This window comes from Haliotis rubra, unplaced genomic scaffold (assembly GCF_003918875.1).
Source record: "Haliotis rubra isolate DU_JTF1 unplaced genomic scaffold, ASM391887v1 Scf303, whole genome shotgun sequence".
Classification (NCBI taxonomy): Eukaryota; Metazoa; Mollusca; class Gastropoda; order Lepetellida; family Haliotidae; genus Haliotis; species Haliotis rubra.
The window spans coordinates 1,104,632-1,123,195 of record NW_025766973.1 but is presented as its reverse complement, the minus strand read 5'-3'; the positions used below and the strand labels follow the sequence as shown (position 1 = coordinate 1,123,195).

The 18,564-nt window shown below is 42.1% G+C and overlaps 1 protein-coding gene across 1 annotated transcript in view; it reads right to left on the bottom strand.

Annotated features, from left to right (window-relative positions):
- The window catches only part of LOC124282775 (protein CIP2A-like), a 29,631-nt gene that overhangs the window by 881 nt on the left and 10,186 nt on the right, over nt 1-18,564 (bottom strand). The window contains 23 exon segments of the mRNA XM_046718802.1: nt 47-208; nt 335-417; nt 1,115-1,146; nt 1,149-1,231; nt 2,733-2,737; nt 3,128-3,261; nt 4,038-4,148; nt 4,465-4,527; nt 5,193-5,424; nt 5,871-5,937; nt 7,196-7,339; nt 8,476-8,560; nt 8,909-9,140; nt 9,797-9,915; nt 10,675-10,774; nt 11,414-11,555; nt 12,148-12,304; nt 12,804-13,040; nt 14,522-14,597; nt 14,874-15,019; nt 15,442-15,564; nt 15,950-16,043; nt 18,092-18,186. Coding sequence (XP_046574758.1) covers nt 48-208; nt 335-417; nt 1,115-1,146; nt 1,149-1,231; nt 2,733-2,737; nt 3,128-3,261; nt 4,038-4,148; nt 4,465-4,527; nt 5,193-5,424; nt 5,871-5,937; nt 7,196-7,339; nt 8,476-8,560; nt 8,909-9,140; nt 9,797-9,915; nt 10,675-10,774; nt 11,414-11,555; nt 12,148-12,304; nt 12,804-13,040; nt 14,522-14,597; nt 14,874-15,019; nt 15,442-15,564; nt 15,950-16,043; nt 18,092-18,186 — 2,721 coding nt within the window. The 3' untranslated portion in view covers nt 47.

Here is an 18,564-nt window from a genome sequence, read left to right as displayed (position 1 = left end):
ACATTCAGTTTACACTACCTCACACTGCTGATGGGGACACACTCACCTTATGCTGCAGGTCCCTTCTGAAACTGCTCAGCTCGCTGTATGTCTGTCCGGAGCTGGTCCACAGTCAGCTCCATCTTGTCCTTCTCTTCTTCGATGGTCGCTTTCTCGGCCAACACCTTCTTCAGCTTCTCATCTGTTTTCTGCAGTGTCTTTGTCGTCTCTGATACACAACATAACCATGGGCATTACATGAAGACAACACCTATTCCTATCTACAATAGTCACAACCTAACTCATTACATGTACAGATTTGTCAAGTTATTTTGTCACTGTATGAGGAACCCACCTGTTAGTTTTGTTTCTTTCTCCTTCAGTAATTTTGAAATCTGCTTCCTTTCATCTTCCAACTTCCTTAGATGATCAGTGGTCCTAAATATAACCAACCAAAATATATGCATGTTTTCCAGTTAACACTTGGTTAGAGAATCAGCAGTAAGCTCCATTGGTCAAATCCAACTTAGCCATGCCCATTTCAGACTAGCAGTTTCTGTAAAATCACCTGACTTGTGTAGAAAACTACGAATCGCTCGAGATTGTCACTTAGTTCACATCAAAGGATGTTTCATGCAGAAGTCTGCAGTTCCACATTGTTGGCTGGAAACCAGCACCTACAGCAGCTAGCATGCACACTTGACCAGGTGTCAAACTCGAACACACCTTCCCATGCACACCTGAAGATGTTTGGGTGAGATTAAACACAATTATATTGTACCACAAAGCTTTGCAGACCATTGTCATATCATCGTGGTTACAATGAGGTCACAATCAAATGATTAATCAAATCGACTAATCTCTCGGTCCCTAAAGCTGGTTAACTGTATTTTATTCTTGTGAAGCAACTAGTTATTACTTTTAAAAACTCGAAAATAAGGAAGGATGATTTTGGATTGTAAATTATAATCTCAACCTTGTGTATGTCTTTTTAATATCAATTATATAAACAATTGTCGATAAAAAGCTTTAAGGCAAATCTCGGACTTCTAAACCTTAACTGACTCATTGCACTGATGCTTCTCATATCATAAGACACAAGGGTGAGATCTTCTATCCCCAACACATGACTCACACATCATGTTGCTGCTTGAGACTCTCATGATGGTTTTCTGCAGCATGTCGTGCATCTCCGACATGGTCTTGTGTTCCTGCTGGAGGCACAGCAGGCTCAAGCTCACTCTTGTCATGCCTGCAGAACATGGACAGTTCAAATAATTCTTAGAAGAATGAGAGTTAATCAACTAAATCAGTGTCTGTGAGACCTAAATAAAGTCAGAAAAGTGTCAGTTGTTTCTTGTTGCTATTTATCACACCAGCATTTTGATGGCAGTTTGTAAATAATCGAGTCTGGACTAGATAATCCTATGACAGACAGACATGCAACAATATGTTCCATTTGGGATACAATGACATGCATTAGACAAGTCAGCCCACTTGATCCTGTCCATCTCCTGTTACAAGCATGGGTTGCTAAAGACCAATTGGAACATAGATCTCTATGAGGGTTAGAGTACCGGTATGTTATAGATAAATGTCTTGTGATTATAAATGTGACATTGCAATGTGATGAGCTTTCAAACACTGTCATTACTTCAGCAAGAGGATACAGAGGTTCTAGAATGAGCTGCCATGTGCTTATCTTAACCCTGTACCCTGCTTAGCTCTGAAAGTGCTGCCCCCAATCAGCTCCTCACATTCTTGCTGACTTCAGCTCAAGTCCTGCCAAGAATACAAGCAACATGGTTCTCATAACTAGTGATCTCAAACAACTTTCCCCAATACCTAGTGTGTATCTCTATAACCACCTGTGCTTATCTTCACCTAACCTCTGCTTATCCTCATTTCTGTACCTTCCTCAATATAATACCTTTGTTATCTCATAACCCCTGTACCTTCCCACATAATACCTGTGCTTATCTCACCTGTGCTTAATACCTGTGCTTATCTCATAACCTCTGTACCTTCCCCAATAATACCTGTGCTTATCCTCATAACCTCTGTACCTTCCCCCTATAACACCTGTGCTTATCTCCTAACCTCTGTACCTTCCCCAATATTACCTGTGCTTATCTCCCTAACCCTAATGATTTCTGTACCCCATGTGCTAACTTGAACCTCACCTTGTGCTTATCCTTAATGACTAACACCTGTGCCTTATCTTCTGACTTTCCCCTTAATAACACCTGTGCTTACTGAACAGTGTGTCTCTACACCTGTACTTTCCTCTATAACACCTGTGCTTATCTCATGACTTCTGTACCTTCCCCCATAACACCTGTGCTTACCTCATAACCTCTGTACCTTTCCCCTAATAACACCTGTGTTTATCTCCATGACTTCTGTACCTTCCCTAATAACACACCTGTGCCACCTCTAACTTTTCCCCATTATAACACCTGTGCTTACCTCATAACTTCTGTACCTTCCCCAATAACACCTGTGCTTACCTCATGACTTTTGAACTTCCCCCATTACAACTGTACCTTCCCCATAACACCTATGCTTACTCCTTAAAACCTCTGTACCTTTCTGTAATAACATCTGTGCTTATCTCATGACTTCTGTACCTTTCCCAGTAACACCTGTGCTTACCATATAACCTTTCCTCAGCAACACCTGTGCTTATCTCATAACTTCTGAACCTTCCCTATAACACCTGCACTTACCTTACCACATGCTCACCCTCATACCCTCTCTGTACAATAACATCTGTGCTTATCTCATGCTTACCTTTTCCATCATGTGTACTTCTGTACCTTTCTTACCCAATAACAACACTGTGCTTATCTCATGACTTCTGTACCTTGTGCCCCTATAACACCTGTGTGTACCTTTCCCATAACATACCACTTAACACCTGTGAACTCATTCCCTTCCTATAACACCTGTACCTTACCTATAACACCTGCACTTTTTACCTCCTATAACACATGCTTAACCTCTGTAATTCGGCTTACCTCACCTCATAACTTCTGAACATTCCCCTATAACACCTAACTGCTGTACCTTCCCCTATAACACCAGTGCTAACTCCTCTGCCTCAATGTCCAAATCCAATGTCTACACCTACAACTCCTGTGCCTACCTCTGTAAGTCCTGTCCCTGTTGATCAAACTCATGCTGTAGAGTTTCACGCCTCCAGATTAAGTGTGTTAATCTGCTCCTGATACTTCTCAGCCTTTCGGCCAGACTCCTGGAGTAGCAGCGCATCTTCTGTGTCTGTAACACAAAGACGCCAGTTTAATATTTTTCTAAACACAGAGATACAATGACAATGGTAGATATACAGAATGTATTCACCTCGCCTTCACACCTGGCCTGCCTGGCCCTGTACTGAGCTATGAGTCGGTCAGCCTGAGCTACAATCATTACAAGGACAGATATACAAAACAACTCACCTCGCATTCATCCCTGGCCTGTCTTTTCCTGTACTGAGCTATGAGTCGGTCAGCCTGGGCTACAATCATTACAAGGACAGATATACAAAACAACTCACCTCGTGATTCATCCCTGGCCTGTCTTTTCCCTGTACTGAGCTATGAGTCGGTCAGCCTGGGCTACAATCATTACAAGGACAGATATACAAAACAACTCACCTCGCTTCTTCATACCAGGCCTGTCTGGCCCTGTACTGGGCTATGAGTCAATCAGCCTGAGCTACAATCATTACAAGGACAGATATACAAAACAACCCACCTCGCCTTCATACTTTGGCCTCCTGCCTGGCCCTGTACTGAGCTATGAGTCAATCAGCCTGAGGTACAATCATTACAAGGACAGATATACAAAACAACTCCACCTCGCCTTCATACCTGACCTGCCTGGCCCTGTACTGAGCTATGAGTCAATCAGCCTGAGCTACAATCATTACAAGGACAGATATACAAAACAACTCACCTCGCCTTCATACCTGGCCTGTCTGGCCCTGTACTGAGCTATGAGTCGGTCAGCCTGGGCTACAATCATTACAAGAACAGATATACAAAACAACTCACCTCGCCTTCATACCTGGCCTGCCTGGCCCTGTACTGAGCTATGAGTCGGTCAGCCTGGGCTACTGCCATGGTCTTCGCCTCCAGCAGATTTTCTAGATGCTCCTCCTTAGTCTACAACACAATGAGTTTTCTATCAGATACAGTATTTGTAGTGAACAGATTTAGGGAAAAGGTCAATGAAACTAAGTTCAAACTAAGCTAAATCTGGGCAACTTTATGCTCTTCTATGCTACTGTTCTCAGTAAATAAATACAATACAGACTGTCACACAAATTTTGGCCTTAGCATCCAAGGAAGTTTGGTCTTTATGTTGGTCAAGAGGAAATAATAATAACAGATTAACTATGTTCATTAACTTTTTCAGAGTGGTATTTGATTTACATCATTATCATGGAATATATGCTGGTTGTGCATAGATTAGAATTACCTGTAGTGTCTGAAATCTGTGCTCATATATTTCAATGATATCTGAGGCTTTGGTGTCCTTCACCTGTGATGGAATAAATCAGGCATACAATAGATCATATAGACTCACATAATAAGCAAACAGAACAGGTAAAGATAATGAGTCAGTGAGTGTCAGCAATATTAAAGCTGTGTCAAGGTGGCAACGAGACAATTTGGGACAGACAAACAAGGGCCTGACAGCAAGTACAACCAACCATCTCAGGCCCAGATCTCCATGGGTGCCCAGTCAAGTAGGAAGTGAATGAGTTGTGCTGTACCCCACATTACACATTTTCAAGCCATGTGAAGGCAGCGCACACTAAGAATGGGACTCAAAACCTTTTATCCAAACGGGACAGAACCTGGGCCTTCAATAAGAGTGAGTGAGTTTAGTTTTACACCGCTTTTAGCAATATTCCACCAAATCATGGCAGGGGACACCAGATATGGGCTTCACACATTGTACCCATGTGGGGAATCGAACCCGGGTCTTCGGCGTAACAACCGAATGCTTTAACCACTAGGCTACCCCACCTCCCCCTACAATAAGACAAAACCTCACTCCTTCCACCTGGCTACTCCACAGAATCTGGTGATGTTGCAGAGCTCAGTACGTCATGATGGATAAGAGAATCTAGCCAGTAGTGTTCACTGTTTCATATACATCGATAATGGTGATCACATGGCATTTTTACAAATTATCCTCACCTCGAGGCTAGTGTGCATCTTCTCAATGAGTGACTGTAGTGACGTGTCGATACTTTCATTGTTAGATACTGATCTCTTCATGGACTTCACCGGCACATTCTCCTTGTTCTCCAGGCCACGCTTGATTGACTGGTTTGAGTGTTTTGTCGGAGTGACTGTGACACTGGAAGTAGATGACTTGCTGGTCTCTTCCGCCTTCTTCACGTTCATGGCAGCCACAGCATCACCCAGACTGGGAACAGTAATAATGATGGCGTGAACACCTTCACATTCACTAAGCATTACCATAAATATCTCCCTGATGGTCAGCTACAAGAATGTGTTAAATGTGACGTGACCTATTACCTATGTCTCCTATAACTCTTTGAGGACTTTGATCTCCAGTAAATGCTTCATGAATAATCACACAAAGGAAACATTTCTTCAGGCTATCACCTTGAGGGTGGCCTTACTTGCTGACAAGAAAGATGAATCTGACAAAATGATTCCAGGGCTATTATCTATTACATATGGCATCTCCGAGTGGTCTGAGCACTTTGATTTCAAAACCGAAATGCTTCACTTGCAGTAATCAAATTTCCAAAACAAAAATGCACCGCTTTTTAACATGAAACTGCTTAAAAGCATGATCAGAAGTGAATCATTGAAAAATGAAGAGAACAATCTCTGCTGACTCACATGACGTCGGGAAGTTCTCCAGGGTTGACCCCTGACACACCAGTCGGAGTGCCAGCTGTACCGTGTCACTCTTCTCACACACTAGCCCTGATGCCAGGAATGGAGCGGTACGACTATCCTGAAACATGAAATACCTCGTCACAGGTAAATTCATGACCTCTTCACAACTGATGATGAAGTCTACATTATACAGATTCACATTACGCTTACAGATACCACAAATAAATTACAAATACTCACAACTAAAAAATTGCAATGGATTAAAGAATGTCAATATACAACCTATGTTGTGTAATGTGATCACACTGAGATGATGGGAAACATGCTAAAACAAAGTGTCACGTCTAGACAACTGATCGATTTAACATGTACCAAGTACTGCATGCTTGAAGTGTTTATTCAGTTCACAAAGAACTCTGAATCAAACTCAGATAAATTGTCCTAATTGTCATGCTCAAGTTCAGAGTCCAGCGTGGAAATGTCAGCGATTTCATTGATTTATAGACTAAACAGGGAATGTTGGTGCTAAATTTGATCTGCTTAGACAAAAGTAATGCTGCAACAAGTTCTGTGTGTTTTAGCATCACATACCTGGAGAAGCCCGTGATGTACACTTCCATGTCCCTAACATATCTCTTGATCTTGGTCATCAGATGCATACACACCAGCCCACCTCTATGCCTGCCTCACTGGAAACACAAGGAGCGCTGTAATAGCAGTGCCAGCTGACCACCTCTCCATCTTTAACTCATCACGAAAAGGTCCTAAAATACCAATGATGTTCTACAGGCTATAAAAAACATGAAAGGAAAGACATAATACAATTTGGCACAGGGATGCACAAGTACTAAATTTTGCCCTGTTAGTTGTTTTACAGCTATCGACGATACCTGTCTGCAGATAACTGAATCTAGGTCAGACAATCCAGTGATTGACATCATGAGCATCAATCGACACATTTGGCATCTAATGACATGCAATCAGGCAAGTCACCAAGTGTGTCTACTCCATCCCTTCAGTCTCCTCTGATGATCATCAATCATCCCCACAAATACTGAGAAAACATCAGCAGTGTGTAACTCCAGTCACAACCTGTGAAGATCTGGATTAAAATTGATCTTCAGTAACCCATGCTTGTCGTAAGTGGGATTAACGAGAATGAGTGGTCAGACTTGGCTGACACATGTCATTGTATCCCAATTGTGTAGGCAGATGCTCATGATTTTGATCACTGGATTGTCTGGTCCAGACTCGATTATTTACAGACCACCGCAATATAGGTGAAATATTGCTGAATGCGGCGTAAAACTCACTCACTCACTCACCTCCAGTCATCCCGTTCTGCGGGGCCAGGTTTAGGATGCAGTATCTTATTGTTGTTGAGCTGGAAGTTGATGATGGTCTGGAACAGGGGTGTGTCGACCAGGTCCACCAGCGAGCCCCCTTCAGGTCATCCTCACTGCACAGCACTAGACACAGAGATGTCATTGAACCACTAGACACAGAGATGTCATTGAACCACTAGACACAGAGATGTCATTGAACCACCAGATACAGAGATGTCATTGAACCACTAGACACAGAGATGTCATTGAACCACTAGACACAGAGATGTCATTGAACCACTAGACACAGAGATGTCATTGAACCACTAGACACAGAGATGTCATTGAACCACTAGACACAGAGATGTCATTGAACCACTAGACACAGGGATGTCATTGAACCACTAGACACAGAGATGTCATTGAACCACTAGACACAGAGATGTCATTGAACTGACTTTACTTACCATGAATAGTACAACAGTTTGCATTGCACTGCAGCATAATGATAAAGAAATGCCAAGGTAAGTTAGTGGTAGCTTTCATCACAGTCTCACATACTTTGATCTCATGACTATCAGGTCTTCTAAAAGTGTTCTGCTCTTAGGGTTTATAAACAAGTCATGTAGACTTATTCAGCTCAATTTGAGTATGGACCTTACAGTAGAAACTTTTTCGTTGTGATGTGGTCATCAAAGTTAAAGTTAAACTATTTGACAAAACCATTCAAATTTATAAAATGACACTGTAAAATTGGCCCCTGACCCATTTATATCTAAAAATGTTAAAATAAACTAAAACAGTAATATTAGGTTAAGGATGTGCTCCTTTCTCATTCTGTGCTCCTTCTCTCTGGAACTGTCTTCCTTTTGATATCAAAACTCCCCCATCTTTAGCTGTCTTCAAGTCCAAACTTAAAACCCATCTCTTCTCCAAGTACTATCCTTGATACCTCCGGCTTTGAGCAACCACAGCGGATGGAAAATAGCAATATAAATGCACTTATTATTTTTTATTATTATTAAGGATGCAATAATAGTATCAGAATAAATCAATTGAGTATTCATGATTGTGTTGTTTCTGTGACTGCTTATATAACAGTTCTAAGCAGCATGTCCATGGTCATTCAAGGATGTAGCATATCCATGGTCAGGATTTCACTGGCCTACTATGTGCAGGTAATCTACAGCAGAGATGTTACCACTGACCTGTGAGAAGCTTCACTGCCTTGACCACCTTGTTACACTTCCTTCTGACCAGTGTGTGGCGTCACCCTCTACACTTGACCTCAGCATGTCCACTAGCACTGGCAGTAGCAGGTCGGTGGATACACAGGTCCGGGCTCCGATCAGAGTACAGCACCTCCTGCACAACAAGGAGTGAGTGAGTGAGTTTAGTTTTACAATCGCTTTTAGCAATATTCCACCAAATCATGGCAGGGGACACCAGATATGGGCTTCACACATTGTACCCATGTGGGGAATCGAACCCGGGTCTTCGGCGTAACAACCGAATGCTTTAACCACTAGGCTACCCCACCTCCCCCTACAATAAGACAAAACCTCACTCCTTCCACCTGGCTACTCCACAGAATCTGGTGATGTTGCAGAGCTCAGTACGTCATGATGGATAAGAGAATCTAGCCAGTAGTGTTCACTGTTTCATATACATCGATAATGGTGTTCACTTGGAATTTTTACAAATTATCCTCACCTCGAGGCTAGTGTGCATCTTCTCAATGAGTGACTGTAGTGACGTGTCGATACTTTCATTGTTAGATACTGATCTCTTCATGGACTTCACCGGCACATTCTCCTTGTTCTCCAGGCCACGCTTGATTGACTGGTTTGAGTGTTTTGTCGGAGTGACTGTGACACTGGAAGTAGATGACTTGCTGGTCTCTTCCGCCTTCTTCAAGTTCATGGCAGCAACGGCATCACCCAGACTGGGGAACAGTAATAATGATGACGTGAACACCTCCACATTCACTCAGCATTGCCACAAATATCCCCCTGATGGCAGCCACAGCATCACCCAGACTGGGGAACAGTAATAATGATGACGTGAACACCTCCACATTCACTCAGCATTGCCACAAATATCCCCCTGATGGTCAGCTACAAGAATGTGTTAAATGTGACCTGACCTATTACCTATGTCTCTTATAACTCTTTGAAGACTTTGATCTCCAGTAAATGCTTCATGAATAATCACACAAAGGAAACATTTCTTCAGGCTATGACCTTGAGGGTGGCCTTTACTTGCTGACAAGAAAGATGAATGTGACAATGATTCCAGATATTTCAGTCAAAGCGATCAGCGCCACGACAGTCGTAGTCGATGTTAAAGTATGGGAGTTACGACTGTCGTGAGCGCTACACGATCGCTTTGAGGAACGGGCCCAGGGCTAATATCTTTACATATGGCATCTCCGAAAGTGGTCTGAGCACTTTGATTTCAAAACCTAAAATGCTTCACTTTGAAGAAGTCAAATTTCCAAAACCAAAATCCATCGCCTTTTAACATGAAACTGCTTTAACAGCATGATCAGAAGTGAATCATTGAAAAAATTAAGAGAACACACAATCTCTGCTGACTCACATGACGTCAGGGAAGTTCTCCAGGGTTGACCCCTGACACACCAGTCGGAGTGCCAGCTGTACCGTGTCACTCTTCTCACACACCAGCCCTGATGCCAGGAATGGAACGGTACGACTATCCTGAAACATGAAACACCTCGTCACAGGTCAATTCATGACATCTTCACAACTGATGATGAAGTCTACATTATACAGATTCACATTACGCTTACAGATACCACAAATAAATTACAAATACTCACAACTAAAAAATTGCAATGGATTAAAGAATGTCAATATACAACCTATGTTGTGTAATGTGATCACACTGAGATGATGAGAAACATGCTAAAAACAAATGGTCACATCTAGACAACTGATCGACTGACCCGTGAAGATCCGGGATAGAATAGGTCTTCAGCAACCCATGTGCTTGCCATAAAAGGCTTACTATTATCTTGTCGTAGAAGAGCTTAATTAACGGATCGGTGGTCAGTTTCGACTTGGTTGACACATGTCATCGGTTCCCAACTGCGCAGATCGATGCTCATGCTGTTGATCACTGGATTGTCTGGTCCAGACTCGATTATGTACAGACCGCCGCCATATAGCTGGGATATTGCGGAGTGCGGCGTAAAACTAAACTCACTCACTCACTCACAACTGATCAATTTAACATGTACCAAGTACTGCATGCTTGAAGTGTTTATTCAGTTCACAAAGAACTCTGAATCAGCCTCAGATATATTGTCCTAATTGTCATGCTCAAGTCCACAACGTGGAAATGTCACGCCGATTTCATTGATTTATAGACTAAACAGGTAATGTTGGGGCTAACTTTGATCTGCTGAGACAAAAAGTAATGCTGCAACAAGTTCTGTGTGTTTTAGCATCACATACCTGGAGAAGCCCCGTGATGTACACTTCCATGTCCCGAACATATCTCTTGATCTTGGTCATCAGATGCATACACACCAGCGCCACCTCTATGCCTGCCTCACTGAAAAACAAGGAGCGGCTGTAATAGCAGTGCCAGCTGACCACCTCTCCATCTTTAACTCATCACGAAAAAGGTCCAAAAATACCAATGATGTTCTACAGGCTATAAAAAACATGAAAGGAAAGACATTATATACTTTGGCACAGGGATGCACAAGTACTAAAGTTTTATCCTGTTGGTTGTATTATAGCTATGCGATACCTGTCTGCAGATAACTGAATCTAGGTCAGACAATCCAGTGATTGACATCATGAGCATCAATCTGCACAATTGGCATCTAATGACATGCAATCAGCCAAGTCACCAAGTCTGTCTACTGGATCCTTTCAGTCTCCTCTGATGATCATCAATCATCCCAACAAATACTGAGAATACATCATCAGTGTGTAACTCCAGTCATCACAACCTGTGAAGATCCGGATTAGAATTGATCTTCAGTAACCCATGGTTGTCGTAAGTGGGATTAACGAGAATGAGTGGTCAGACTTGGCTGACACATGTCATTGTATCCCAATTGTGTAGGCAGATGCTCATGATTTTGATCACTGGATTGTCTGGTCCAGACTCGATTATTTACAGACCACCGCAATATAGGTGAAATATTGCTGAATGCGGCGTAAAACTCACTCACTCACTCACCTCCAGTCATCCCGTTCTGCGGGGCCAGGTTTAGGATGCAGTATCTTATTGTTGTTGAGCTGGAAGTTGATGATGGTCTGGAACAGGGGTGTGTCGACCAGGTCCACCAGCGACGCTTTCAGATCATCCTCACTGCACAGCACTAGACACAGAGATGTCATTGAACTGACTTTACTTACTATGAATTGAATAGTACAACAGTTTGTATTACACTGCAGCATAATGATAAAGAAATGCCAAAGTAAGTTAGTGGTAACTTTCATCACAGTCTCACATACTTTGATCTCATAACTATCAGTCTTCTAAAAGTGTAAGCTGTGAATGTGGTTCTGCTCTTAGGTTTATAAACAAGTCATGTAGACTTATTCAGCCCAATTTGAATATGGACCTTACAGTAGAAACTTTTCGTTATGATGTGGTCATCAAAGCTAAGTTAAACTATTTGACAAACCATTCAACTTCATTTATAAAAATGACGCTGTAAAATTGGCCCCTGCCCCATTTATATTTAAAAATGTGAAAAAAACTAAAAAACAGTAATATTAGGTTAAGAATGCAATAATAGTATCAGAATAAATCAATGGAGTATTCACGATTGTGTTGTTTCTGTGACTGCTCATATAACAGTTCTAAGTAGCATATCCATGGTCATTCAAAGATGTAGCATATCCATGGTCAGGATTTCACTGGCCTACTATGTGCAGGTAATCTACAGAAAAGACGTTACCACTGACCTGTGAGAAGCTTCACTGCCTTGACCACCTTGTTACAATTCCTTCTGACCAGTGTGGCGTCACCCTCTACACTTGACCTCAGCATGTCCACTAGCACTGGCAGTAGCAGGTCGGAGTGGATACACTGGTCCGGGCTCCGATCGGAGTACAGCACCTCCTGCACAACAAGGAGTGAGTGAGTGAGTTTAGTTTTATGTCGCTTTTAGCAATATTCAAGCAATATCATGGCGGGGACACCAGAAATGGGCGTCATACATTATACCCAAACCCGGGTCTTCGGTGGGACGAGCGAATGCTTTAACCACTAAGCTACACCACCACCGGGCCTGCACAACAAGGAACTTATCTAAGTAGAATCATGTTTGTTCGATGTTTCTATGTGCTTGCTCAGACTTATGGCACAATCAGGCAGTAACTGTGCCATACCCCAACACTCCACCCCTACCCCAACACATACACATACCAACTACAGTTCACATCAATGTGTAGGAATTATCAAAGGGTTGTCATGTGATTTGACTGTTTTATTGCACTAGAGTACAGAGAGCGAAGAAGCAATAATAGAGAGTAAATATCACTTATACATGTTGTAAGAAATGTATTCATTCTTTGACAAGAAAAAACTCTCAACCTGACAACACACAGCTAACACAAACCTCATAAATCTCTGTGAGCAGATCCAGGGCATACAGTGATGCTGTGTCAGATGTTTCCACTGTCTGCATGGCCCAGTGGACGATGGCAAACAGTGGTTCAGACTGACCACTGACTGGACCCTTGAGTGCATTCCGGTAGTGGTCAGCTGACTGCAGTCTAGGGGCACTGAACAAGGTCTTGCAGATGGACGTCCTGATGGTTCCCAGAGTACAGAAACTGAGCAATAGCTCAAACAACTGTGAGTGGAAAGTGAGGCAGATTAACACAGAAGCATGTGTGTCTGAGAGTGAGGGCAGATTAACACAATATGTGCATCTGAGAGTGAGGGCACATTAACACAGAAGCATGTGTGTCTGAGAGTGAGGACACATTAACACAGGGGCATGTGTGTCTGAGAGTGAGGACACATTAACACGGGAGCATGTGTGTCTGAGAGTGAGGGCACATTAACACGGGAGCATGTATGTCTGAGAGTGAGGGCACATTAACACGGGAGCATGTGTGTCTGAGAGTGTGGACACATTAACACGGGAGCATGTGTGTCTGAGAGTGAGGACACATTGATCCAGGGTCATGTGTGTCTGAGAGTGAGGACACATTAACACAGAAGCATGTGTGTCTGAGAGTGAGGACACATTAACACAGGAGCATGTGTGTCTGAGAGTGAGGGCACATTAACACGGGAGCATGTGTGTCTGAGAGTGTGGACAGATTAACACGGGAGCATGTGTGTCTGAGAGTGTGGACACATTAACACGGAAGCATATGTGTCTGAGAGTGTGGGCACATTAACACGGGAGCATGTGTGTCTGAGAGTGAGGGCACATTAACACGGGAGCATGTATGTCTGAGCGTGTGGACACATTAACACAGAAGCATATGTGTCTGAGAGTGAGGGCACATTAACACGGGAGCATGTGTGTCTGAGAGTGAGGGCACATTAACACAGAAGCAAATGTGTCTGAGAGTGAGGGCACATTAACACAGAAGCATGTGTGTCTGAGAGTGAGGGCACATTAACACAGAAGCATGTGTGTCTGAGAGTGAGGGCACATTAATACAGAAGCATGTGTGTCTGGGAGGGTAGTTTGAGACAGGAGCATGTGTGTCTGGGAGGGTAGTTTAAAACAGGAGCATGTGTGTCTGAGAGGGTAGTTTGAAACAGGAGCATGTGTGTCTGGGAGGGTAGTTTGAAACAGGAGCATGTGTGTCTGGGAGGGTAGTTTAAAACAGGAGCATGTGTGTCTGAGAGGGTAGTTTGAAACAGGAGCATGTGTGTCTGGGAGGGTAGTTTGAAACAGGAACATGTGTGTCTGGGAGGGTAGTTTAAAAACAGGAGCATGTGTATCTGAGGAGGGTAGTTTGAAACAGGAGCATGTGTGTCTGGGAGGGTAGTTTGAAACAGGAGCATGTGTGTCTGGGAGGGTAGTTTGAAACAGGAGCATGTGTGTCTGAGAGGGTAGTTTGAAACAGGAGCATGTGTGTCTGAGAGGGTAGTTTGAAACAAGAGCATGTGTGTCTGAGAGGGTAGTTTGAAACAGCAGCATGTATGTCTGAGAGGGTAGTTTGAAACAGGAGCATGTGTGTCTGGGAGGGTAGTTTGAAACAGGAGCATGTCTCTTAGCCCAACATTTCAGGATACCAATGGTTTCAACAACAAAAATGATTCAGTTGAAATTGTTATTTCCGCTTTGATCAAACCTTTAAGAGAACCTACCTTGGTGACAGTCTCTCCTGTGCTTGAAGCAATAAGGCTCAAGGTATGGTTGATGCATACCTGTAAGTGTTTATACCTGGAATAACACAGATTTCTGATAAACTGCAAGCAAATTTACCTACATTGACAAATATTACATTCATCATCAAAAATTACTCTTCCAGCAGAACATAGAGAACCAGTTGCTGAACCAGAACATAAAACAGAACATTCAACTGTCAATAAAGAGGGTTTTGCTCCTCTGTTTTAAGAGAATGTCTTGATGTTGTTATGGGAGTCGTCAGAGTTTCAGAAAACGCTCATCTTGTTGCATACACCAGGTACATTGAATTCTGTATGCTGTTTTTCTTACCTCTGTAGGGAGTTCTGTATGCTGGGTTTCTTAAGCAGATCCTGGAAGAGGTCGACAACATACAGACGTGTCACACCAAAGTCTCCGTTCACCAAGATGTTGAAGATCAGCTTTAGAGTCTCATTCACATTCTCTGTGTTGAAAATCTGGTGAAAATACACTTCAGCTATATTGATAATAGTTTACTGCATTTCAATCTGTCCATCTCAGAAACACATGTAAGAAAGTGACATTTAACTTTCAAACATGAAATGTTTTCACATCGACTTGACAAGATTTTGCTGTAAAAGCAGTGTGAAAGTACATGAAAGAGGAACATAGCTCTCTAATGTTGACGACTGAAATTCAAACGTCTAAAACATGCCAGCAGTAAATGGACAGTAGTGAGTTTGGTTTTACGCCGTTTCAGCAATATCACGGCAGGGGACACCTGAAATGGGCTCAACAGATTGTACCCATGTGGGGAATCCAACCCGGGTCTTCAACATGAGGAGCCAATGCTTTAATCACTAGGCTACCCCACCGTCCTAATTGACAGTAACACAAAACCTGTCTAAAGTTGACCTACCTCCTGGCCAATCTCTTCATGAAGACACAGACTGGTGAGAACACACATGCTGAACACAGCCACAGTCAGGTTCTTGTCGGAGATGTAAGTGCACAGCATCCGCATCAGGCGTTTAAAGTTCTCCTACAATACAGCCATGGCATTGTTACGACAGCCTTTATAAGATATAACATAACATTTCACTCGGATGTTTTTGAACGACGTTGTTTTTTTCCAAACTGAATCTATTTCAAAGGAAGTAATCCAATGAAACCATAGGCCAGAAGGCCCAAAGTAACTCATAATCATTTCCATTAGTTACGACTTATGTGCACAAAACATCCATGACATTAGGATTACATGGATATTTCTGAAAGTGAGTGCACAGTGACTACTTTTAAATCTCAAGAAATCAAAGTTTGAAACTGCACTGATCACTATTATCCTGTCAATTTCTATTTTATTGACTATCTTTCCAAGAATTCCCAGGAATATGCAGCTAAAGGCAGGCTTCTGTGTGGGGACGTACCAGACCCTTGACATACGACTGGACTGTGTAGTTGTCTCGAGACAGGTTGGCCAACAGGCCCAGACACGACTGGGTGATCTCGTTGGGAGTCAACCTGAAACAGGTCATCGTTCAAACTGAGAAAATTACTATCAGTATCATCACTTTGGTAGGTAATTATACAACAGAAGAGAGTGTGTTGCAATCTAACTGGGAGAAAAGAGATACTACATAGGGTTTTGAAAACTGTATACTGTGGTAAATATTTTTCTTTACAGTCTCAAATTTAAAAAGTGGTCATGAAGCATAAGCAGGATTCGAACACATTACCATAGATTTCTGATGTGCCCAAGAGATGAAATTTAGCACAGCCGCTTTAACAACTGGGCCAATCATGCTCGCCTCATATAGTTTAACACAGCCTTATGACAATCATAGAAGTGTCAGAACCCAGGATTGCCCAGGACCGCACTGCTACACTACAATTATAGCACAGGCCCTCGTGTCTTTGCGAAGATTGAAGATTAATATTTGTCTTTGTGTTTGAGATGACCCCTGACTCGAAATGCTTCACAGTACAATACATTATGACAAGGCCGGACACTTCGGTGCACCCGACCCAACTGCTTTGCTGATCACTACGGTACCATCGCATGCAATCGATTAAAACTTAAAGGTCACATGCAACCCAAAAATCAAACATAATTAAAACACAATTATCACTTATTCATGACATATAATATGCATTGCTGGTTATGAAAAAACATATAAAGAAAATTATAAGCGTACAATCGCAAATCAAAAGTGCAATATTGTGTACTTCGGTTTACTTCCCAAGAAACGAAGCAGCCGGGATACCGAACCCAGTCAGAGCGGGTGGGTGTGCACTCAAGTGTAACGGCTGGTTCATTTGCAGATGCCCTCACGGCTCATTGTGTGTGTATATATAGAGATGTTGGGTTTTGTAAATACATGCTCATTTTTGGTGTATAACATTTTGCAATCAACAGACATCATAACATGTCATGTGTACAAGCATCACACCTGCCTGTCTGTGTAATTACATAATGTGACAGAGACCGAACTCGGGCCAAAAATCAATGCATTTTGTTTATGGTGTATAGCCTGATTGGTGTTAAGTTCAAATTGCATGTGGTCAGTGATAGCAGCTGTGTATTGAATATTGTCATTAGCAGACAGGCAGGCAGACACACAGGTGTCAATAAACAAGACATTGAGTTTTGTCTGTGACATCAACATATCTATATCACAGTTAGAAATTCTGTCAACGCTAAATAATGACATTGCTTTTTAAGTATCGAACTGAGAAAGTGACACGGTAAGAAGAACGTGTGGTGAAATAGACAAATGAAATTATATAAACAGTTAATTTACTGTCATAACATGTAAAAGCCTCGCTACTTCGTGAGATATCAACAAAACATTAGAAAAATAGCTCACACCAAAGCCTTCACCGAAAGTATTCACCGACAACCCGCTTCCAAGCTGCGCGAACCTATTTCGCTGCGCACATGCTATGAGCGCAGCCTAGCTGTTGAAACCCGTTTTCCCCAGAAAAGTCGGGGGAAATTTAGTGAAACGTTTGAACTCCGATTTCGCGCGGGTTTTTTCATCGCGTTATTTTTCAACTTTATAAGTTGAATTTGCATTTTTGACGATTTGTTTCGATAAGTCCATACCGAAAGGTATCAGAATCTGCAAAGTTGTGTTTTACGTTGCATGTGACCTTTAATTTAAACATAATCATGGATGATTGGCCTATCGATCACCACTCATGACACCTACCAATTCTTTATTGGTATTTCTGCACATAGATTTAAACCCGATTTTGACTCTCAACTAAACGATCTTGACACAAATGGATGACGATATATCCACACAAAACGGGGGTGGTGGTCGAAGCAAGTCATCTGGTTGGTGGATGCTTTATATGTTTTTAACATCTTTAATCCTCGCAAAGACACAAGGGCCTGTGATTTAAAGTAATTTTTGTGACAAGCATGGGTTCTGGCTCCATGTGTCTGTCCAAAAATTCCAACAGAATAAGTCTTGCATTTTGTTCAGCAGTAAATTAACCTTGAGGACATCCACCAAAAACTAAGAATACAAAACTAAAAACATCATGATGTCAGCACAACTCACACTTGTTTGATGAGGTACTTGAGAAGATCTTCCATGAAGCTCTCATGGAAGCTGATTCTGTGACCATGAGTTATCTTCATCATCAGTTGCAGACACTAAAACCGTCAGCACAAGAACATTAAATACACATGCCATCTGGAAAATTGCTTCCGTATAGAAAAGATGATGTCAAGAAACAGCAAATCGGCATCAGCAGAAAGTCACTATGTCAAGATATGATGACAATCTTATAACAAGGTTGGACATCTTAACTATTCAATCCTCATTCTGCTCACTTTACAATCATGTGGCCTACTCTTCTCTAACGTTTACACAAAGTACATGAAACAACTGTTTGTTCAACAGGTTAATATTCATATGATCCATGGACCAAGCTAATAATTGTATTCGAACTTTGAACATGCTTCAACAGAAGAACACTAACCTATTACAAATATCTGTGTTATTATTATTGTTGTTGTCAGTAAAATGAT